The sequence below is a fragment of the Trichoderma breve genome, chromosome 2 (genome assembly GCF_028502605.1).
Source record: "Trichoderma breve strain T069 chromosome 2, whole genome shotgun sequence".
NCBI classification, from domain to species: domain Eukaryota; kingdom Fungi; phylum Ascomycota; class Sordariomycetes; order Hypocreales; family Hypocreaceae; genus Trichoderma; species Trichoderma breve.
The window spans coordinates 3,379,572-3,402,058 of record NC_079233.1 but is presented as its reverse complement, the minus strand read 5'-3'; the positions used below and the strand labels follow the sequence as shown (position 1 = coordinate 3,402,058).

The window sequence follows — 22,487 nt, the reverse complement described above, 5'->3', positions numbered from 1 at the left end:
CCGGCGTGAGGGATACTGACAGGCCAAACGACAGATGGCCACGATAGCTTGAGCCATCTGTCAGTGTCTCTTTCTAACGTTCAGTTGGTTCATCTGTTTTCTTTTTCTGATTTACACACGGAGTCTATATCAAGAGCGTACAGTAGAATAGTATCACAGTTTATTCAATAAAATGTCTATTAATTGAACATGTTCAAGCCTTGGCAAATGTACCTTGTACCCTCTGCCTCGCGATCATCGCCCCGCCCCCACCAGTACATGTACAAGTGAGCAGCCACCGAAATTCTCCCGGCATGCAAGCCGGCTGCAAGGTACCCACCAGGCTTTGTGGTGATGGCAAAAGAAAAAAAAAAATTAAAACAAAATCGAGGCTCGTGTCCCACCACGATACCATTTCCCACCTAATGTTGACCTATCGCCCCGACTAGATAAGAAACAAAGAGAGAGCGAGGCTCTACCATCAAACCACTTCCAATGTCAATGTAGCGCCAACACAGTCATCAACCACCGCCTCACCGAGAGGGACACCGGGTGACTCAGAAATCTAAATCACTACAACCATCCACGGCCTCTTTACACTTTCACTACAACAACAGCAAACAAGCCGGAGGACCGTCTCAACCCAACAACTTTCCGCCTCGCGCAGGCTTTTTCCTTTCCTTTCCCTCCACCAACTTCCGAAATGTCGGCCTCGGCCGCCGGCGCCGGGCCCTCGAGGTCCAACGGCAGCAACGATGCCGACTCTGCGAAGCTGGCGGTGCTCAAGGAGCTGCTGTACGAGCGGTGCCGGGAAGAGGGCGACATGTTCTCGCAGGACGACTTGCTGCGCATGGAGGTGATTCCGAACCGCGACCTGCTGCTGCTGGCGCGGGTCGTGCAGTCGCTCAGCGACGACAAGCTCTTCATCACCATGAGGGAGGCGTCGGGACAGGTGCTGTGGAAGTGGCGCGACAAGCAGGAGGCACACAAGTGAGTTCTGAAAGAAGGGGTGGTTGAAGGCTCTTTGATCTTGTACAATGGCTAACGTGAGGGTCTCTTTTTCGTAGATACAAGCAGTGCACGACAGACGAGCAGGTCATGGTGTACTCGCTCATCGACGACTCCGGCGGCGACGGCATATGGACGCAGACCCTGCAGAAGCGCCTCAACATGCACGACTCGGTCCTCAAAAACGCAATCAAGCAGCTGCAGGCAAAGGGCCTCATCGCGCCCTTCAAGAATGTCGAGCACCCCAACAAGAAGATGTACATCAAGGCGTCCATCCGGCCCAGCGACCGCGCCACGGGGGGGCCCTGGTACACCGACCAGGACCTCGACGAGGCCTTCATCGAGGACCTGCAGCGCGTCGTCTTCGACTTCATCAAGAGGCAGAGCAGTTATCACAGCACGCATGCTGGGGCTGCAAAGGCCGCTCATGGTCACGCGCAGGTGCCCAAGAAGGGCATCATCAAGGGCGGCCTAAGCGATGCTGCGGCAAAGGGCAAGAAGCGCGATGCTACGGAGATGGAGGCAAAGCCCGTCGCTCCCATAACAGCAGCCAAGAACCCGGCCGTCTCATCATCAACGGCCGCAGCAGCATCTCGCAGAGAACCAGCCCTGCTGCCCCTGCCGGCCGGCTACATGGCCTACCCTACCGTCCGCGACATCGCCCGCCTTCTCTCCTCCAGCGGCATCACTAATAACACTATCCTGTCCGAGGGTGACGTCAAGAAGCTTGTCGACGTGCTCGTCTGGGACAACCTGGTCGAGCCCATCAAGGTCGCCGGCAAGGTCGGCTACCGCGTGTCCCGCATCGCCAAGCAGTCCGTCGAGAGCTGGGCCGGCCGCGAAGACCCTTCCGGCCGCGGCGGAGGCCCCGAGCTGTACGTCAGCCCGCTGACCGAGGCCCCCTGCGGCCGGTGCCCCGTCTTTGATCTCTGCGAGGAGGGCGGTCCCGTGGGCCCCAGCAACTGCGAGTATTTCAAAAAGTGGCTAGGGAAGGAGATTTTCTAAAAGGAGCGCCCAGCGAGGTCCTGTGTCTTGATATCAAACTTGCATCACTTGGAGTTTATTGTCTCTTTCTTGATTTCTTCTTCTCTTTTTTCGGTTTTGGAATAAGGATATCCCCCTTGTATTCATTGGGAATGTATATACTGCTTTGTTTCTACATCCAGGTACACTTGGGCACTCGGCGCATAACGGGGGAGGTACATCATGCATGTAGTAGGCAAGCTATCTATTGCACAAGATTGAACGTAGGAATACTCACTCTAATTGAGGCTCAAGACTAAGACGACGTCATTTCACATGTCTTTGAAAACGATTGTTTACATCATTTACAATTGGCTATTCACTGATACGGAATAGCATACTTCTAACACGCCACTTAAAGGGGGAGGACAACAATGAGAGCTTCGTATCAGCAATCTCATTATTCGATGCAATGGAAAACTTGTATTTTTTTTAATGCTTTGCAGCACCCTAAATGACTGGCTAAAGGATATGGCGAGGTACCATTCGTAGCCTCTTGTGATCCGCCCCATAAATTTTCATGGTCCCAAAAACTGCCACCAAATGGACATGCAGAGCATGTTGCTTCTTTTCAACAAGTTTACAGGACACCGGAGGCGGTGATGGTGGGGCGGGGCTCGTACTTAACCTTGCCGTCATCACGACCGGTGGCCTCGAGAGCAGCAACAATGGCCATGGACTCCTGGTCAGCGACCTCGCCGAAGACGACGTGGCGGCCGTTCAACCAAGAGGTGACGACAGTGGTGATGAAGAACTGAGAGCCGTTGCTGTTTTCAGATGCAGGGTTAGAATGCTGTGCTGGCCCTTTGATGACGTATCCCGGGTCAACTTACGTGTTGGGGCCGGCGTTGGCCATGGACAGCAGACCGGGGCGGTCGTGCTTCAGCTGGAAGTTCTCATCGGCAAACTTCTCGCCGTAGATGGACTTGCCGCCAGTGCCCTAGGAGTGGTGTCAGTCAACGAACGGCTTGCAATTGTTCTGGAAGAGGCGGCCATACGTTACCGCGGGTGAAGTCACCACCCTGGAGCATGAAGTTGGGGATGATTCGGTGGAAAGAAGAGCCCTGGTAGCCGAAGCCCTTCTCGCCGGTGCAGAGAGCACGGAAGTTCTCAGCGGTCTTGGGGACAACGTCGTCATAGAGGTTGAAGTTGATGCGACCGGTCTGCTCTGTTATCCAAAGACGCATTAATACCAAGCTTCACAAGGTAGCTACAAGCGGATGAGGTGATAATTTGGAGAAGGGGGGGCCAGGAGTATCCGCTGGTCCAATCAGACCGGCAGGGTGTGGGTGGGTGCCAGAGCACAAGCTCCAGGGCAGAGGGAAAAAAGAGGCCAGACCGTCAGTCCAGCTCAATTCTCTCTCTATCGGGATTCCCAATAGAGACCGCCGGTGAATTGGGGCTTTCGGGCAGAATTGGACTCAGACTCACCCTTGATCTCGGTGGTAGGACGGCCGTCCTTGAAGACGGGGCCCTTCCAGGCAATGTCGAAGAAACTAGATTCAAGGCGTCAGAGGAGAGCGGCAATGGCAGAAGAGGTGGGACAAAACTTACACCTTGGTGTTAGGCATTTTGGCGGGCTGTGAATAGAATCGAGGAGTCGCAAAGTTGTTCGTAGCAGCAATGCGTTGAGGGAGGGAGAAAGTTCTTAAGGCCGGGGAGCAGAAGTTATGGCGGGGTAGGAGGGGTTGGAAGAAAGCTGATCTCATTTTGAACGTGACTGGAGGGGTAACGTTAGTAACGGGCCGTGGCCAATCAGCGGGTTGAGACAAGGGCGACGGGTGGGGTGCGACGAGAGGAGCCAGTCACGTGGAGGCGGTCCAGGTCTTGCCAGGGTACGCGGCAGGAGCTTGACGTCGCGGCAAATGTGAGGTAGCTGACTGAGCTTGCTTTGTGAGCTCTTGAGAGCTTTTCAGAGCCCGTTTCAGAGCTTCTCTCACAGCCAATTGCGCAGCCATTGCCATCAGCCATTGCCATCCGCCACAAGCAGCATCACTGCAACCGGTCAAGCAGCGCTCGGATTTGCTTTTTTCCCTCGCGCCGGAATCCTGCTCAATTGGACCGTTGGCTTCCGATGGCCAGCGAGCTGACGTGACTTGGTGTGCGCCGAGCTGCAGGTGGGCTGTGGGCAGACGGCGGCGCTGATTGGACGGCCAGCCAGGGAGCCCTTCCAACCCATTCGCACGGGCGGAGCTGCTCCGCCTATCATTTGGTCCATGCTCAAAGGAAAACTGGCTGTTTGGAATTTTCAACTGATTGGCAAAAAAACCGGTTCAAAGGCCGAGGCGAGCGGTGCGATTTGCTGGGCGGTGGCAATTGGCTGGTGTCGAGGCTTTGTTGCAGCCGGCAGCTTTTTTTTGGTTGAGACGAGCCCTGGTGCTGCTGGTGCACCTCAAAGCACAAGACACAAAGGGAAAATGACGACAAGGAAACGGGTGCAGCATACCTTGAGCTTGAGATCAAAAACAATGTTTACAATGGGCAGTGAATCTATGCAGCAGGAGGCAGACTGGAGACCGGGGTTGATGGGATAGCTCGCAGGAAAATGAAAAGTTTTGGGTGATGTCAGTAGGTGAGGTACGAAGTGCCCGTACCCCTGCGCTGGTATTCTGGCCTGAAGTCTCAGGTTACATGTAGAGCGAGCTGGCGTTTTCTTAGTAATGATACATGGAGGGATGTTAGCCAGCAAATGCCAAAGTCGGTGAAGCGGGCGGTTATTTGTCAGAAGGGGAAATGCCCATCGAATCGATCAAAGGAAAGAAAAAAAGCAAACACGAGCACAGATAGAGATGGATAGACAGGGTATATGTTAAGCGAATCCTGCAAAAAAAAAACTAATCCATGTACTTCGTATCTACTCAACTACAATGCTGTAAGCTTCAACTTCACATCTCGTCTTGGGTGCTGTAGGCAAAGCGTCTTCCACTGCTTGCCACAGTATGTAAGTTGAATACTCGGTGCCTCATAATGTCCGCTTCACATCACGTGACCGTAGCATCTCTCTTTGCGTCCTAGCCACTGTCAGTTCCAGTGGAGACTCCCCCCAAAGGCGCTTGTGTCCAGTTGTTCAGGCTCGGCGACACCGTGGAAATTGCCAGTCTCGTCACCCGTTTTGGCTCTTGAATCCCGACTTGCAACTTCTCCTCGCCATCGTCGCCGCATCGATTCTCGCCCAAAATGGATTTCAACGATTTGAAGAACACTGTGTCGAACCTGACCTTGTATGATCTCAAGGCCGGGTTCCGAAAGGCGCAAAATGGTATGCCGTCTTCGCTTGCCCAGGAGCAATTCCCAGGAGGCTGATGCTAACGCGAGCGGACACTAGCCGTCATGAACTACACGGAGATGGAGGCAAAGGTGCGCTCTGACAGTGCCAATGCCAATGCCAATCTCAATGGCAGCGGCCGTGGCAAATGAGTGAATCTCGGGATGTTTGCTAACATGTGGCGCGTCAGGTGCGAGAGGCAACAAACAACGAGCCCTGGGGAGCATCGTCCACCCTGATGCAGGAGATTGCCAATGGCACATTCAACTAGTACGCACGCGCTGCCCCTCGGATACGCGGGGATTTGTTCTTTTGTTCTTTTGTTCCTGGCACGAGGTGACACGAGGCTAACTCCCATGTAGCCAACAGCTTAATGAGATTATGCCCATGATCTACCGGCGATTCACGGAAAAGGCCGCCGAGGAGTGGCGCCAAATCTACAAGAGTCTGCAGCTGCTCGAGTTCCTCATCAAGCATGGCTCGGAGCGCGTCATCGACGATGCGCGTGGACACATTACCCTCCTCAAGATGCTGCGTCAGTTTCACTTCATTGACCAGAATGGAAAGGACCAAGGCATCAACGTTCGAAACCGAGCCAAGGAACTCGCCGAGCTCTTGGGCGACGTGGATCGCATCCGCTCAGAACGCAAAAAGGCCCGAGTAACGAAGAACAAGTATACCGGCGTCGAGGGAGGCATGGGCGGCGGCTTCTCAAGCGGCGGCTTCTCAAGCGGCAGCAGCGGTCGCTTTGGCGGCTTCGGCAACGAGTCCAGCTATGGCGGGGGTGGCGGCGGCCCTACAGAATACGGAGGCTATTCCGGCGGCGTGTATGGTGATGGCGGCGGCTTCGGTGGCCAGGCAAGCGACTTCCGCGATACCCAGAACCGGTCAGAGAGATTCGAGGAGTACGATGAGTTTGACGAGGGCGAGCGGCCCGCTGCCAGCTCTCGTCCCCCACGGGCTTCAGAGCGCTCTCCGGCCAAGAAAGCAACAGCGCCGCCTCCCAAGCAGAAGGAGCCTGAGGTCGACCTCTTCTCATTTGATGAGCCTGCCCAGGCTGCTCCTGTAGCCGCACCAAGCAGCTCTGGCTTTGGCAACTTTACCAGCGCCAACACGGCCGCCAACGACGACGATGATGAGTTTGACGACTTCCAATCGGCGGCACCGGCAGCAGCACCCTCAGCGCCAGCAGCCCAGCCTCTATCGCCAACGGCAGCGGGTTTCTCTCAGCCTCTCTCCCCAACTTCACCCAACTACTCCAGCATCGCTGCTCCCAAGCCACTGTCGGCTCCTCAGCAGGCCGGCATCAGCCAGATGGTCAATATCGCTTCCATCTCACCAGCCAGCAGCACCAACCCGACGCCTGCGGCTGCCTCAGCGTTCAGTGCGCCAATGCAGCCCGCCAAGTCCAACGGCTTCCAGCCCACAGGGCCAAACTACTTTGGCACTGTCCAGGCTCAGCCGACAGGGGGCTCAGTCTCGTCCATGACGCCGACTTCCAGTCTGCAGCCCGCCAGCAAGTCCAACGGCAAAGCTGCTGCTGCTGGCGGCGGCGACGCCTTTGGTGCGCTCTGGGGTAAGGCCAGCGTCGGCATCAAGAAGCCCAGCACTCCCACGGCCGGCCCAGCACTGGGCCAATTGGCCAAAGAGAAGAGCAGTGCTGGCATCTGGGGAGCGCCTGCGCCTGCAGCTCCACAGGGGGGCACTGGCTCTGCCTCTGGAGATTTGCTTGGATAAGGAGATCCGTTGAAGTGGAGAGGCAGAGAGAGAGTGTGTGTGTGTGGTTGCGTTGGGCAAGGATGATAGTCAGGGGTCTAAAATAATAACTGTAGTGGCTGGAACATCTGTATCAAAAAGTACATATAGAGTTCAAGGCCATAAAATGCGAGCGATGAGGGTGCAGCATTTTGCCATGTTGGGATCTTAGATAGGCGTTAAGGGCGCGCATGTTGATGAATTCACGAAAAAAACACCGAGTTGAAGCAGCCAGATGGGAGAATCCCAGCCAACCGTGAATGAAAAGAACACACACAATGCACCGACCTATAATTAAAAGAAGAAGAAAAACAGGTTTTTGCTCGGCGCATAGTCTCGCCATTCGTGTTTCACCTAGACACACCTTCTTACACCGTGGAAATCCGGCCCATCTTGCCGACGAAGCGAAGAGTGCGTTGGCAAGTGGAGGTCAGAAAAAGCGAGACCGTAAAATAGATAATACTAAAATCACATAACTATACTAACAGTTACTAGAAGAATGTAGATATAGCAGCAGCTACTAAAAGAATATAGATATAGTAGTAAATATTAGAGAAATATAGGCTTAAAGAAGAGGTGTATTACTCAACGTGTGGGTGTTCGAAATCTTCTCGGTCTCGGTTTCTCTGCCCTCCACTTGGTTGGTTGGCAATTTTCCCGCTTGTTTTCTATTTTCAAAAATATCTCCGGCCCAAGGGAAAAAAAACAATGCGGCCCATCATGTAGCCGCCTCCCGAAACCAAAGAACCCACAAGCTGAGCCTCACTTTTGCATCTTGGAACATCTTGGACCAGGGGGGCTGACGGAGCACTCCGGGCCAATCGTCGGGCATGTGGGGCGCGATCCTCCGGCTGCCGGGGATCCATGCCGGCGCTTAAAAAACATGCCACGCTCGATCGACGCTCTTTCAAGGTCGCCTTTTCTTGGTTTTGCTTGTGTTTTTGATATTCTTAGGGCGTGAATCTGGGATGATTGTTGGAACCTGAAACATGGCGCGGCTATTTCGTCTCGCTTGGCCGCGCCTGTTCGTGGCCCCCCGATCTGGATCGCGATAGGTGTGCGTGCAGTAGTATAATGTTGGTTTATAAAAGAGTTGCTCGAGTCCTCGATTGGATTTCTTTCTTTCTTTCTTTCATCCTCCTAGACCATCCAAAACTTTCTTTTTTTTCTTAGTGTTTCCTTTTCCTTTATTTCCTTATTGTCCATCTCTGCTTGTCATTGTTTCCCATTCATTGTGTTTTATGAACTGAACAGACTCACGTCCTACATCAAAGAATTAACGACTTTCTTTATCATCTCGTGCTTATTTCTCAGACATTCCATTTCAAACCTCGTCTCAAAAACACTCAATTCCAAATTCAGCAATTCTCTACTCTCGTTACCTCGACCGTCATCGGTCGAACCCGCCAAAATTCAGCCCTTCACTAAACCTCCATCCCCCATTCCCCAATACTCAAAGCATCTCCCCCTCAAGACCATCAACACCACACGCCCAAAGCTCTCGCTCAAGACTCTCCCAGCCAAGATGGGCTCTCCGCCGGCCTTTGGCGCGCTGGGCGCAATGTTCACCACGATGAGGCTTCTGCAGGCAGTGTCGCTCATCTCCATCATTGGCCTCACGGGCAACTTTGTTGCGGAGCTGGTCTCGAGTGATTTCTCTACTCCGTCTGCCCTGGTTGGCACGCTGGTTGTTGTGAGTTTTCCTTTTTCATATCTATTTCTCTATTAGGGGACATTGAATAGCCAGCTAACCCAACCGTGATAAGGCCTGTCTGGCTACGGTATACATCCTCATCAGCTATATCCTCTACTGGGATCACATGCTCCCCCTTCTCGTCGCCACCGCAGCAGACACCCTCTGCTTCATCGCCTCCATCATCGTAGCCTGCGTCCTCGGCAGGCCCGTAAGCTACCTCAACTGCAGCGCGTTCCCCAAAAAGGGCAACACAGGCAACTTCATCTACTCGCTCTTCGCCAACGTCAAGCACGCCTCGTCCAATACCTTCGAATGGGTCGATCCCAGCAAGGCGTCGTGCTATGAAATCAAGGCCATCTGGGGCCTGTCCATCGCAACATCCATCCTCTTCTTCATGTCTGCCGTCGCCGCAATCTGCCTGTGGAAGCGCGTCAAGGGAGGCGCAGACCGTCCGGCAAGCCGCAAGCCGATGGACCTCGAATGAGGGTACGGCTGCCGTGAAGATGGCTTCTCGGGGGTGCCTCCGACGCCAAATGTCCTTCGCAAGGCCCGCAGCCTTGGGACAATGGCCATGTCGAGGACACAGCACCAGGATGGGAGGTCGCTGTATGACGGCGACGAGGATCTCGACATGAACGTCCCCGTCCCGCTGTTCAACAACGACCGTCATCCTTACTTCCCCCCGCCTCCCGCGGCAGCGAAAAAGACGAAGCGTAGTAGAGTCAGGCATCCCGTTGAGGAGATGCCGCCGCTACCACCACTGCCGGCCGCCTTTATCTCTCAAAGGTCACCAGTTCCGCCAGTTCCACCAATGCCCCCGTCTCCCCCGTCGTCGCATCTCAATGTGCCTCTCGCGAGTCCCATGTCGGCGACGAGCAGAACGAAGCGCAAGACGCTTCTCCAGCACATCAGCGGCTGGTGGGACTTGGGATTGATGGAAAAGAGACAGACGTTGGTTGGAGGGAAATCTGGATAGAGTTTCTCTCTTGTTCAACTGCATATAATAGATTAAAACTTAATGTTTGGAAGGGGGTGATTTGGTTATACAGGACACACCCAGCGTGTGGATCAGAATCAGCACATGTTTTGCATTGGGCAATTGCCCCTTGGCGGGGAAAAAAAGGAAAATCAAATGAAAAACCTCTTAATACATGTATTCGATAGTTGGAAATTAAGTTCATCGATGATAGATTCTCATATATGGAATATACAAACATGGCACATGCAAAACCAAGCAGTAACGTGATAAAAAAAAACAAGCCTCGGTGGCTACGCAGCCGTCAGAAAAAAGGTACCGCCGGACTGTCAGGAAGGGTATCATAGCAACACAACTCCATGCCCCAGAATGTTCATGCACTGGGCAACGTCCCAGCTCTCGTCCAGAGGTCGCTGGGACCAGACCTGCTCCATAATGCACATGGCTTCTCTGAGCGAACCAAATAGCTGCAGCCCACCGAGCCGGGCTACTATGCTCTTGTATTTGGCTTCATCCTCTGGAGGTGCTAGACAGCCGGCCACACAAAGAGGCCAAGCCAGTGCTCCTAAGCAGGTTCCTCTTGGCAAGTTAAACAGCATTTCGGTGGTGTTGGCCACGGCAGTACTAATTTCCGGGCATGAGGGTTGCCAACCGGCGAGGACTGTGTTGAGGTAGATCAAGGCTGCGTTGAGCCAGATGGTGTTGTGCATCGCATATGATGGCTGCTCACCAAGGACTGGTACCGAGATGACGGTGGCAACCGTGTCGGGTGGCGGGCATGTTGTTTGGATAGCCATGATCCCCCCCTTGATGGCGTCTATGAGTATCGTGCCACGATTCAAGAGTTCATTGATGGATAAAGAGCCGGCTAAGCTCTGTGCCTTCTTCCATGCGTGGAGCGACGCTATGTCGCCGATGACCTGGAGAACCCAGTTGTGCAGCCCACGAAACTCTTCCATGCGGAGGGGTCCTTCTCCCATGGTGCAGGGGCTCCATTCCGTCGTCTTACACGAGGGTATGATTGAGTTTTGATAGCTGTACAGCCGAGGGGGGCACCCAAGTGAGACGCTCGACATGACATCAATATAGAGCAGGTTGGCCGTGAAGAATCTGCAGGCGGCTTGGCTGGTGCTCCAGGGCCGCTTCATGCCCATTTCTAGCGGCGGCCAGCGATGGTTAACGAGGCCATGTAGCATTTCCTCCCAGCCGTCGGGGCTCGGGAGTATCTGGCGGAATAGTGCAATGGCAGCATCGAGATGGAGCTTCCAGTTTTCACGGTTGCCCATGGCGACTTCGAAGATGAGCAGCTGGATGATGCTCTCCATGACGACCAGCCCCTCGCGCGGATCCATCTTACGGCTGTGCAGCGAACTGACCTCCCTCTGCAGCTCGCGCAGGCCCAGCTCCATTTGGCTCTGCAGGTTCTGGTTCATCTTATTCATGCATTCCTCATGTTCCGGCTCTCCATTGTTGAGGATCAGGGCGAAATAGTACGACGCCAGTGACACGGTGATGTGGTAGAGCGACTTGTTGTTGGACTGCAGCGCATCCAGCACCCAGCCACGGCCGCCCACGAGGATGTGAGGGCGATAGTGAGGGAACAGATGCGGAAAGACGTAGTCCAGATACATGCAGGCGTAGTGAATGTCGGCGGACCGGTCGAATTCCGCCTGGTCGTCGGAGTTGCCCATGAAGGCCTGGCTATGCCATGGCATCTCCGGCGGCGACGTTGCCGCAGTGCTGCCGGAGCCGTGACTATTAGGCGACTCCTTTGTAGACGGCGCCGACGCGGAATAGCCTCGCTCGACATCCGTCTTGGGGTCGTCGCTGAGGCTCACCTTGCGGGTGCCCGACTCCAGCATGTCGAGGTACTTGCGGTCTCGCCGCTGGCTGGCCTGCTTCTTGACCTGGGCCTTGACAAACTCGGCCATCTCCTTCTGCTTGGGCCCGCCATCCATCCAGTCGGGCTTGATGTCGCCGAAATGACATGTGATTTCCAGGGCGGCGCATCCCGAACACTCGGGGCGACGCTCATCGCACTTCTTGCGACGCAGCCTGCAGGTGTAGCAGCCGGACTGCGACCGCACTTTGGACGACAGCAGATGCTTGATGGAGGACATGCTGCGCAGAGCAATTGCGCCCTCTGGCCGTGGACTGGTTGCGATTAGTCACCCTGGGATCGAGAATTGAATCTGCTGCGATTTGTTGCGATATCGTCGATGCTGGTCAGGATAGGATCAATGGTAGTTGGATGAAGACGGGAGTTTACTAATGCAGACATACGGGGGGTACCTAATGTTAATACGAGCAGGCAGGCTGGAGCGTTAGTACCTACCTCGTTCTCCCCAGCTTCCAGTACTCGTACAGAAGCTGCGGTAGCCGGTGCTAGCGAGGGCCATCCACTAGACAGATGAGGCGAGTGCTGTAGTCTGGTGCTAATTTGCTGCAGGGGCTGCTACAATGTGGCGCTACGGAGATATCACGCAGAAACAAGTCCGGAGTTGCGATGATCCGATTAATAAGCCAGTCTGACAGGCTGAAGTCAAGGTAAGGCTGAGGTGAGGTGATTTTGTTCTTTTAAAGGGGGGTCCGCACAGTGTAAGCTGTCGTGGAGTATCAAATTTCGACACAGTGAGTTTGTGGGATGAAGTGGGTGGTGGTGGGATACCCGGTAGATGCAGTTTGAGGACGTCAACAACTAGAACACTGACCAGCATCTCGTATTCTAAGATAATTTTATAGGGGTAATATGAGCAAATACTAGAAGAAGAAGCAATAACAACAGATGATGACAACCTGCTAGGTGGGTGGGTACTGCGAAAAGGTTGTCGCCATAGTCTGGAGCAGATGTAAGAAGTCCACACCATTAGTGACAGTCATTCGAACCAAGGTACTAGGTAAGGCTAACATTAGTAGATACTAGAGCCAATATCTGATAATACGTCTGTATGTAATAGTAACGGTAGCTGGCAGGGAGAACCAGGTACCAAGGCAGTCCTCTAGTTATACAGTTTGCCCTTAGAAGAATCACTATATACCGAATACGCTTCATCTTCAAAGAGGTTCTCATCACCACATTTCGTCTCGCAAATGAAAGCAAACATTTTATGCATTAATGTTTCCATTGGTATATTGTCCCTAACCCTTTAGCTACACGTCTACCGTGTATGCTGGAATGATGTCTATTACATTTTGCCAAACTAGCGTTGCCTTCCCTGATCTACCATAACCATTTCCCACAAACATACCATGCCATGCCCACTAGATGCGTCCCTTATTGCTTGTCGTCCAAGTCGGCGCGGGGGAATGCAGCAACCAACCCCTTAACCGCAACAGACGGTAGGGTTGTTTGTAGCACTAGTATTATCAGAGCTGCCGACAGGTCAGTACACATACAAAACAAGGCGTGAGTTTGCTCTTTCATGGCTGGCTTACCCGACAGTCAGAGTCTCCCATTGGAAGATAAAAGCGCCAATGTAGGCACCGATGAAGATACAGATGATGAAGTACCCGTTGTAGTACATGGCCAACAACATGACAAAGTATGCAATGGCAAACTGAACCATGTGCAGTAGCGCACGTGCGGCCTGCTGGAGCACGTTTGGGCGGAAGGGCGGCATGGCATTACCGGCGGCTCGAGTTACATCCTGACTGTTGACCGACTCGCCGCCCGCCTTGACGGCCGTGTTTGCAGCGGTGGTAGTGACCACGGCGGGAGCTGAGGCGTTCCGAAACTTGGCGGCGTGCTGCTTGATCAGGAAGCCGTCGTATTCCTTGGATAGGCGACGTAGAAACTCCAGGGCGATCACGAGGAGGACAACACCGATGCAGGAACCCGCAAACATGCCCTTGGACGTGATTTGCCAGCTCGAGGAAATGAAGCACGTGTCCAGGACGTTCCAGTTCCAAAGCATCTATGACGCGGAGTCAGCTATCGTTGTTGCATATTTGCGGTTTGGTGGGAAGTTTCTTACAGAGATCTTGCACATGCCTGCCGGTCCCATTCCCATGCCCATATCATCATCCATGCCACCGCCCATCATGGCACCGGTGGGAGTGGCGCTGGCGGCCGTGGTGGTAGACGACATGCCCATGTCCATATCCATGACTGCTTCAGATTCGACGAGATGCGTATCGTCCAAGGGAAGAGGAGGAAGAAGAAGCTTTTGTATGATGAAGACGAGAGAGAGGGGGTTGAACCTAAAAGTTGGCCTCGAAACCACCAAAACAAGTGATGGATGATGCTGAAACAAACAGGCACCGTAGGCTGTCTTAAGAAGTGGTATTTATAGGGCCAGCGCATTGATCACCTCAATCGCTTATCGTGGGAGCACAGCATGAATAAATAGGGGCACCTGATGCACGGATTCAGGGCGAAAAGGCACCTGGAGCAACTGTAAGGAAGCGCTGATGGCTCGAGGTGCTACTGTCGGGTATCTCCAGCTGCTGAACCTGCTTGGCAGCTGCCGCCTGAATATCCATTGTAGCGAGTGGGAATTAATGCTCTAGGGCAGAGATGGAGCGAGAAGGGGAAAAAAATTCTGTTGGTCTAATCCTTTGATGTGTTTGAGAGCGTTTGAGCAAGTTTTCCGAAAAGTGGCCAGATGAAAGAGAAGTGGCTGGCTTGGCGGAAGGAACACATCACGAGTTTCTGTAAGTAAATAAATAAATAAATAAACGAGGTTGCATATGACAAGCTTCTATTTACTTTCTAGATGCCGTCTGTTTACATTCCATCCCGCTTAAGGCAGTCACTTCATTGGAGGTACCTTATAGCAGTACAGCAGTATTTCTCCACCGCTTCTTTTGATCTTTGTTCTTTTGTGCTGCCCAAGACTTGTATGAACCGAAGATTCCTTTGACATGACACCGTTTGTGCATGTAAAGATGGTTACAAACAACGGGAACATCCAACGGCTGAAATGTATCAATTTGTCCGTTACCAACTATTACCAAAGCGCCCCAAGCTGTTGACTGCATAACTTCACTAACTTAGGTAGACAGAGGCTTGACCATGACACCAACATGTCCCCCAACGCCTCGTACAACCGTCCATTGAGAAGAAAGAAAAGGCTGATTGTGAGACAGACTCTGCCTCCTTTATCCCTCTACGCATGGCCACCATGAACGACACAGATATTCTGAAACTACACGCATCCAGTACTGCTTTTGCCCTCCATACCTAGTAGTTATAGTCACTTCTCTCACTGGCTCGATTTAGAACCCGAGCCGTGACCAGACCCCGAACTCGAACTCGAGCTGGAACTTGACGAAGATGTATTCTTGACGTGATTATCGCCAGATTCAGCGGATTGAACAGGCGTCACGTCAAGCTCTGCAACGTCATTTGTCCGCGATGGAGGGACGTAGACCGTTGGCTCGAGAATAATATGCCGTGAAGCCGACGATTCTGAACGCCGAGATTCTGATGAACTCGGGCCTGCCTCATTTGGAGTGATGGCGTCGATAATGGCAGCTCCTTGCTCAACTCCTGATATTGCGATGGGGGCAGCGATTGGTGTTGTCGCAACGATAGCCTCTGGCAAGTTGCCATCTTCTTGTTGGTGTGAGATTCTGTCACGGTTAGCGTTCGCAAGGAATGCCGAAAAAGGGCTGAGACAAAGGTTATCAGCTAAGCTTACTGTTGTGGAGGAGTAACAGGCCGTTGATTCTCGTTGTGAGATGCGGCACTCGATGCCTGACTGGAAAAGCAGCAGCCCATTTTGGAAACCAGGGGGTGGTGATGAACGAGGCGCAGATCTCTGAATGCGAGGCTTTCGGAGTAAGATGAAGATCTTTGCAAAACGCTGAGATGAAGAAACGTCTCGTATCTCTCTTTGCGAAGGAAAAAGAAACAAGAAAAAGAAGAAAAAACTGGTGGTTCGGCAGGCGAGCAAGCAAAGGCAGGACAAACAACGGCCACTTGTACCACTCCAACGCTGGCAGCTGTCATGGCCTGGTGACGCTTTATTGACAGGAATCTGCATCAATTTGTGCCAAATCCGCATCTTTTGCTCCTTTCACCGATTGTGTCTTTTTATCTGATTCATGGTATACTCGCACAAAGGCACAGCAGATACAATTGTATTGCCGACTTTGTTCAGCTCTTGGAGTGAATAAGGGGCCAAGCTTTCGTTGTTGGTGGAATCAATCATTGGCTAAAAAACATTTATTAAATCTCATTCTGATCCTTGAATCAGCTGATCACCAATTCGAAATAGGTTTAATAGGCAGTTAAGCCTATTTAGTACTCTTCGGCTTCTTGGGGTTCCCTGGAGCCGGAGTCTCGTCACCGTCCTCTTCACCGGGAGAAGAAACATTATCCTCCTCCACCGCAGCCTCGCGGGCACCAGAACCGCCTTCTTGCGGAGAGTTTGTGCCACCGCGTGTCCGCGAGGACTCGCCGATCCAAAGCGCAACCTGGTAGCGGTTGTCGTCGTCGTCTGCAGTCCAACCACTGGTGGCCTCGGTTTCAGTATCTTTGAGTAAAATATCATTAACTGTCTTTCTTTCTCTCGGCTCGAATGGAAGGGTGAATGATTGCTTACACTGGCGGCTGCTTCGACTGCTTCGATGATGGCTACTCTTCTTCTTCCTTTTGTGGCGACTCGATTTGTTACGACTCGATTTGTGACGGCTCGACCTCTTCTTGTTCTCCTTGAGACTTCTTCTCTTATGCTCTGCGTCCTCGCGGGGCCTATCTCGAGGTTCAGTTGGAGGACTCACATTCATAGAAACAGAGACTGTGGTGGTCTCGCAATGTTCGAGGCATCGAGGGTTGCACCTGGGATGAGGCTGCTCGATTGGTTCCCGAACCAAGACCGTTTCGCCATCTCGAGTGGAATAGTAGAAGTCATATTGAACACCTGGAACCCACCTGGGACGACTAAAAATGCTTGGCATAAGTATTCACATTGCGATTAGAGTAGCTGTTAAATGACAGTTATTCCTTTTAGGTGATACGTACGATGATCGTGTATGTCGCCGCTTTCGCCGCGGCGAAGGCTCAGGGGCAGAAAAACATGAACCCATCTCAGCGTCCTTTATGAAAGAAACGACTTTGCAGATCGGCTGGTATCTTAGAATATAAGTCTCTCTCACCCTGAGAAGGAAAAAAAAAAAGCCACTGGCTAGGTAGAAGCTCTATATATGCCACTTTCCCTTAAGGTTTTCCTGTGGACAGCAGCTTATCAGAGAAGGTTTCCAAGGGACGAGGCTCCAAATCACGGTAGTATCTTCCTTTTATACTCATTTCCATTGGCTTGTTCATCTAATTGTCGAAGCTTTGAACGTGTGTGAACGATGATGCTATACAGATGAGAGCAAGGGGTGAAGGGCATACCGCAATGTCTTTGTGTGTTTTGTTCATGCCAAAGACCAGTGTCAAGCTCCATCTCTACATTGCTATCAAGCATCCGTGATGAAAGCAAAAAGTGCGGCTTGGCTCCGTTTTTGAATTCTCCCCAAGTATCTACATCTACATAAAATGGGAATGCCTATTCAGCAAACCCCTACTTTGCTATCCAGTATCCCGTGTTGTAGATAGTAGTGAATACTGAGAAATATAGCCATAGTAGTAAATACTAGACACGTATAGCTGTAGTAGCAGAAATTAGTAATAATAGCAGATACTTAGAGAACTGGGTATTTGATACTTGCTACTCCCCATAAAATAGAGCATCTCGAGGAGTCATAATTGAACCTTGTTTCTCGGGCCGTTTCTATTCTACGGTCGTTGAATCACGCTCCAGCCATGTGACTGGAGCCTACATATCGAGAATTGAAACAAAAGTCTCTTTTTACACGCACTCACTCTTCTCCTCTGCCAAACCAGTTTCAATTTTCACTGAACTGTAGAGAAGGCAAGCAAATGGCGCGATCCGACAACACCAGAGTACCTTTAACCGCCTCGCAAATATCGACACAGAGCGCGCCAGAGACGCAGCTAAGCGCACCACGGACGTTGATCACCTTGCCTGATACGCAACCGCCACTTGATCAATAGAACATTGAAAAGGGACAATCATAATTCACTGCAGGATCTACATTGACACAACCTAATCCGGCCTGTTTAGACTCAAGACGAATGAACAACTGCAAAAACACACATGCCATATATTTTGCTCGCAAAACTCCGACAAAGCCCCCTTATCTAAAGAGTAGATGTAACATGCTACATGCTTAAAACAAAAAGTTCCATGTCTCTATAAAGTCGGCCGCCCTAACCTACCAACGCCAAACGGCAGCTCATACTGTAAACTGAATGAATTCAATCAAGGGGGAAAGAAAGAAAGAATGTAGACTATATCAACGCGAGATGCGAATCTTCTTTTTGGGCAAACATATACACACACAAATGACACAAAGACGCTGGCCAAGGTAGGGGCTAAGCAAATGCTCCCACGGCTGCCATGAGCGCCGCGCCAGCCACGACGGAAAAGTAGGCCTGGGCGCGCTTCTTGCCCTTCAAAATGCGATAGCTCTTCTCCGTCAAGAAGTCTTCGGCCAGCAGCTGCACAAGGCCCGCGTAGAGCAGCAGACCCGATGAGATGGCGTTTGTGACGCCCACGACCACAAGGCCCGTGGCACTGCTCGGGTCCCATTTCCTCTGCAGGACGAGGCCGATTGCCTGGCCGATGGGCGTCGTGGTTCCGTAGGCGAGGACCATGAGCCAGGGGCGGATGGATCCCTTGGGGAACTGTATAGCTGCGATGCGGCTGCCCAGGGCCATGCCTTCAAACGACTGGTGGAAGCTGATAGCGACTAAGAAGACGACAAAGGCTGGGCCGGTAGCCACAGAGATGGCCATTCCTATGAACACACTGTGGAACAGAATGCCGGCCTCTAGCAACAGACACTGCAGCATCCGACGCTTCTGCTCTTCAGGAGACTGTATCTGGTTCCCATCTGAGGTCTCGCCGCCACGCCGTGTGTTGGGCTTGGCAAGTGAAGAGTAAGCACCGTTCTGAGCACTCCCACCGGGAGGGGCGGGATCGAGTTCCGCCAAGTCCAGGTCCAGGTCCGATTCTCGGTCGTCGTCGTCTGCAGACCTTCGCCGCTGCAACGCTGGGCTCGACTCGGGCAAGGGTGAGGCGCCTGCAATGAGCCCCTCTGCAGCCTCCAAGTGGTCGAGGGAGATGTCCGCAGGTCGTCGTCCCGTCACATGGCTGCGCCTGCTGGATAAGCCCTCGCCGGCCATATGCAGCTCTTGCGCATCGCCTTCAGCCTCGTCGTTCTCATCCCAGAAGTCGTGCGCATGCGAATGCGAGTGGCCTGCGCCCCGAGCGGTCAGCCATGATTCGACTCCCACAACGACAATGGCGGAGACCATGGCAATGAGCCCTGGGAAAGGAGTGTATCCCTGGCTGAAGAAGTACGGCAGGCATGGGTCGGTCAGGGATGAGAAGGCGGTCGGCAGCAGGTGCACAAATGCCGTGGCGAGAAGCACGCCGGTGCCGATATGCTGGCAGTAGAATATGATTGTCTTCTGTCGATGCCCCGTAGTCGCTCTCCGGGATAGTAGCGGAAAGCCGCAACCTATGGCGCAAAGCCCTGAATTAGCAAAACTCCTCCTTAACCCCCTTATCGCACCATCTTGTGAATAGCCTTACCAATCGTGCTCAGGACGAGAATGAGGAGCAGCGCAAAGACATGCGCAGCCGTGTCATACCATCCCGAGTTGTGCCCGCCGCATTGCGGTCTCTCGCCCTGGTCTCGTCGTCGTTGAAGTTCGGCCTGGAGCAGGCTCGATGGAATTGACGCCCAGGCGTCTAACATTGTCACATTAGCTCTTCGTTCTTCCAAGTTTGCAGCCAAAACAGGAGCTTCTCCTTACCTCTCGCCATCACCGCATCCATATCGAGTGTCTCGCTTGGCCTTTGCAGTCTGACCCGCTGGGCATTGGGCGAAAAGGCTGATGGATGCCCCGGGAGTCAATCTCTAGCGTACAGAAAGCTCTAAAGCGAACTCCTTGCGCAATTCACTTGGTGCATCAAAACAGCCAGATCATGAACAGGGAGTAAGTACGTGGTCCGTGGTTTGAATTTGGTACGACAATAGACAAGAAGCAACCCCTTCGCGCCTAATCCTCGGCTGAGGCTCAACACGCGCGTTCCCAAGCCCGCGAGCTCCGGACAGCATCTGCGCCACTGAAACAAAACGTACAGGTTCTAAAATAAGGGGGAGACTGCCTAAAACAACGCCAAGTAAACATTTGATGTTGTCACGTTACTCGGTCTTTTGAGAGCTTCATTTCTCGAGTGTCGTCTTGTTACTTACTGCAGCTTCACACTTGCTTCATTTCATCATCTAATTCCGGATTGTTGCATACGTCATTGTACCTTTGTAGCCAATGCCGGCGACATTATTAATATTTGGACAGAATCTCCGAGCCAATCCCGTAGCCATGACAGAATTGCATCTCAATATACCTAAACACCACTTATTACTATACCATTCACCATTTTAATCACTTCACAAAGAATCCAACTTGATATCAGACACATACAGCCCAAATCATTCACCATCACAATGTCGACCATTGGCATCTTCCCCGCCTCTGGAGGTCTCGGCACCAGCACTTACACCCACCTCCTCAAAGCCGTGCCCGCCTCCAACGTCGTCCTCATCTCCCGCTACCCAGAAAAGACTCCCCAAATCTACAAAGATCAAGGCGTCCATCTTCGTCAAGCCTCATACGAAGCTTCGCCCTCTGAACTCGAAGCCGCTTTCCAGGGCATCAACACCCTGTTCCTCATCTCCTACCCCAGCCACGTCCACGAGTACCGCACAGGACTGCATATTCCAGCCCTCGATGCCGCTCACAGAGCCGGTGTAAAGCATGTCTTTTACTCGTCTCTTGCTTTTGCTCTGCCTGACAAGAGCACCACGCTGGCAGAGGTCATGGGCGCCCATCTTGACACCGAGGCTCATCTGCGGAAACTCGCCGACCAGGATCCCAGCTTCTCGTGGACTTCCATCAGGGAAGGGCTCTATCACGAATCATTCCCCATTTACACCGCCTTTTTGGACTTGAGAGATACATCCACCACCGAGATTCTCATTCCCCATGACGGTTCCGGCCCCGGCATAAGCTGGGCCAAGCGTGATGAGCTAGGCGAAGCCTCCGCAAATCTAATTGCCCAGCACTACCAAGACTCAGCCAGCTTTCCTTGGAAGAACAAGCTCGTAGTCCTCACCGGGCCTCGAGAATGGTCTCTTGCCGACACCGTCAAGTTGCTCTCCACCGTGGCGGGTAGAGAATTGACCATCCGCCAAGTCACTGTGGATGAATACACCGCCCAGCCGCAGGTCGCCGCAAAGTTTGGATGCAACTCTCTCTCTCGAACCTGGGCAACTGCGTGGGACGCCATTCGTGCGGGAGAAACTGCACATGTGTCGTCGACCCTGGAGCAGCTATTAGGGCGGCGGCCCGAGGAGTTTGATGTTACTATCAAGAATCTCTATGGTTCAACTGCTGAGAAATAGGCAAAGGGTATAGGAAGAGGGAGCTTGTTCATAGAGGAGAAAGAAAAGAGAGTACTAGGTAGTCTCAACAGTAGGAGCGAGATATAGGAGAGTGACACTTATGTGTAAATATATATCCAATTGGATCTTTTGATCAGGAGGCAGCACTTTCATTTCCATTTATACCAATGACTACAAGTGAAATATATATCCAATATATCACAATTACAAGACACACTTCTTAGGACTTTGAAATATATATATCTACCTACGTATGCTCGTAGATATATCTAACCTACTATACACACAGGGTAAGTATGTTGATAGTTCCCAATTTCAGATGAGCCTCCACGAGACGCTGGGCTCTGCTAGGTAAGGCAACCAACTTGGGGCTACTTGTTAATCTTCATCACTCACTCCACAGATTGCACCCAGTCGGAAAACCTTCCATGCCATTTGTGATTTGTCAAATTTCCCATTTAATCTCCAGTACACCTAACATGCATTGGCTCTAAATAAAAGTCCATGGCTATCCCCAAAGACACCGGGCAGTTATCAAATCAAGAACAGTAAACTAAAAGAAAACCCTGGTGATAATCGCAAAAGAACAGGATGTGACACGCTCCGAACGCGGTCAAAGCTCAAAGGGTATCAATTCATTAGAACCAGATCTCCTGGTAATAATGTCGCCGTAGCCCAGCACTGCAAAGACTTTCGTCTTTCAGTCACTTCGTATGTGAAACTCAATTGGCGCCGGCTGCGCAAGGATGCCTGCCATATCCAGTCCATTTGGTACAAACGTCAAAAACCTCATCATAGGTAGTCAAGTAGCCCCCCTGAAAACAAAGAGTACATACAAGGATATCAAACAATGTCACAAACACAGCTGTTTCGCAAAATAAACGCCCCCAAAAAGAAAGAACAGCCAACTTTATCAGATAATGTGAGAGAGCGACGGTGTTGAAAGACCGAGAATGCAAAAGAAGAAGTTCGCATACTGTGTGCTGCAACCCAGGTTCCATCATGGGTGGTTCGTGAGTTATGAAAAGTGGCGATGAGAGAAAAACAAAACTCCCGACCTCGATGTTTCGAGAAAAAAGCAAAAGTACATAGCCGATATGCGAAAATAGCGATTGAAGGCCGGCATCAAAGCATGTTCTCAAAGGCTGCTCAGAAAAGCAAGGATATCATCAAATAGCAAGATTAACGTAAACGTTGCATAAAAAGGCCAGAATCATCGCTGAAATGACTTGTTCCGGGGCGGAAGAGAGATTGTCAAAGGTAGTGCTAGTACTTGATATCATGATACTGGGGCCAGC

The 22,487-nt window shown here is 52.1% G+C and overlaps 11 protein-coding genes across 11 annotated transcripts; 5 read left to right on the top strand and 6 right to left on the bottom strand.

The window, feature by feature from the left end:
* Positions 1–682: 682 nt before the first annotated feature.
* On the top strand, positions 683–1,992 carry T069G_03240 (RNA polymerase rpc34 subunit domain-containing protein; the record flags this gene model as incomplete). Its single annotated transcript, XM_056170450.1, has 2 exons — positions 683–969; positions 1,047–1,992. 2 exons carry the CDS (start codon positions 683–685, stop codon positions 1,990–1,992), a joined length of 1,233 nt encoding a protein of 410 aa, XP_056031342.1.
* A 598-nt stretch (positions 1,993–2,590) lies between these two features.
* T069G_03239 (cyclophilin type peptidyl-prolyl cis-trans isomerase/CLD domain-containing protein) lies at positions 2,591–3,581 on the bottom strand (the record flags this gene model as incomplete). The annotated part of the gene is made up of 5 exons (XM_056170449.1): positions 2,591–2,777; positions 2,844–2,950; positions 3,009–3,178; positions 3,442–3,506; positions 3,565–3,581. The coding sequence occupies 5 exons, from the start codon at positions 3,579–3,581 to the stop codon at positions 2,591–2,593; spliced, it is 546 nt and encodes a 181-aa protein (XP_056031341.1).
* Positions 3,582–5,187: 1,606 nt separating this feature from the next.
* On the top strand, positions 5,188–7,012 carry T069G_03238 (ENTH domain-containing protein; the record flags this gene model as incomplete). Its single annotated transcript, XM_056170448.1, has 4 exons — positions 5,188–5,269; positions 5,336–5,367; positions 5,466–5,545; positions 5,638–7,012. 4 exons carry the CDS (start codon positions 5,188–5,190, stop codon positions 7,010–7,012), a joined length of 1,569 nt encoding a protein of 522 aa, XP_056031340.1.
* Positions 7,013–8,555: 1,543 nt separating this feature from the next.
* On the top strand, positions 8,556–9,210 carry T069G_03237 (membrane-associating domain-containing protein; the record flags this gene model as incomplete). The annotated part of the gene is made up of 2 exons (XM_056170447.1): positions 8,556–8,723; positions 8,797–9,210. 2 exons carry the CDS (start codon positions 8,556–8,558, stop codon positions 9,208–9,210), a joined length of 582 nt encoding a protein of 193 aa, XP_056031339.1.
* An 81-nt stretch (positions 9,211–9,291) lies between these two features.
* On the top strand, positions 9,292–9,702 carry T069G_03236 (uncharacterized protein; the record flags this gene model as incomplete). The annotated part of the gene is made up of 1 exon (XM_056170446.1): positions 9,292–9,702. The coding sequence occupies one exon, from the start codon at positions 9,292–9,294 to the stop codon at positions 9,700–9,702; it is 411 nt and encodes a 136-aa protein (XP_056031338.1).
* A 341-nt stretch (positions 9,703–10,043) lies between these two features.
* T069G_03235 (fungal specific transcription factor domain-containing protein) lies at positions 10,044–11,822 on the bottom strand (the record flags this gene model as incomplete). The annotated part of the gene is made up of 1 exon (XM_056170445.1): positions 10,044–11,822. The coding sequence occupies one exon, from the start codon at positions 11,820–11,822 to the stop codon at positions 10,044–10,046; it is 1,779 nt and encodes a 592-aa protein (XP_056031337.1).
* Positions 11,823–13,025: 1,203 nt separating this feature from the next.
* T069G_03234 (ctr copper transporter family domain-containing protein) lies at positions 13,026–13,808 on the bottom strand (the record flags this gene model as incomplete). The annotated part of the gene is made up of 3 exons (XM_056170444.1): positions 13,026–13,074; positions 13,138–13,616; positions 13,677–13,808. 3 exons carry the CDS (start codon positions 13,806–13,808, stop codon positions 13,026–13,028), a joined length of 660 nt encoding a protein of 219 aa, XP_056031336.1.
* A 1,098-nt stretch (positions 13,809–14,906) lies between these two features.
* On the bottom strand, positions 14,907–15,424 carry T069G_03233 (uncharacterized protein; the record flags this gene model as incomplete). The annotated part of the gene is made up of 2 exons (XM_056170443.1): positions 14,907–15,276; positions 15,345–15,424. The coding sequence occupies 2 exons, from the start codon at positions 15,422–15,424 to the stop codon at positions 14,907–14,909; spliced, it is 450 nt and encodes a 149-aa protein (XP_056031335.1).
* A 518-nt stretch (positions 15,425–15,942) lies between these two features.
* Positions 15,943–16,474, bottom strand: T069G_03232 (uncharacterized protein; the record flags this gene model as incomplete). The annotated part of the gene is made up of 2 exons (XM_056170442.1): positions 15,943–16,181; positions 16,429–16,474. 2 exons carry the CDS (start codon positions 16,472–16,474, stop codon positions 15,943–15,945), a joined length of 285 nt encoding a protein of 94 aa, XP_056031334.1.
* Positions 16,475–18,088: 1,614 nt separating this feature from the next.
* T069G_03231 (ZIP zinc transporter domain-containing protein) lies at positions 18,089–19,559 on the bottom strand (the record flags this gene model as incomplete). The annotated part of the gene is made up of 3 exons (XM_056170441.1): positions 18,089–19,239; positions 19,314–19,472; positions 19,538–19,559. 3 exons carry the CDS (start codon positions 19,557–19,559, stop codon positions 18,089–18,091), a joined length of 1,332 nt encoding a protein of 443 aa, XP_056031333.1.
* A 673-nt stretch (positions 19,560–20,232) lies between these two features.
* On the top strand, positions 20,233–21,189 carry T069G_03230 (NAD(P)H-binding domain-containing protein; the record flags this gene model as incomplete). Its single annotated transcript, XM_056170440.1, has 1 exon — positions 20,233–21,189. One exon carries the CDS (start codon positions 20,233–20,235, stop codon positions 21,187–21,189), a length of 957 nt encoding a protein of 318 aa, XP_056031332.1.
* Between the last annotated feature and the right edge of the window lie 1,298 nt (positions 21,190–22,487).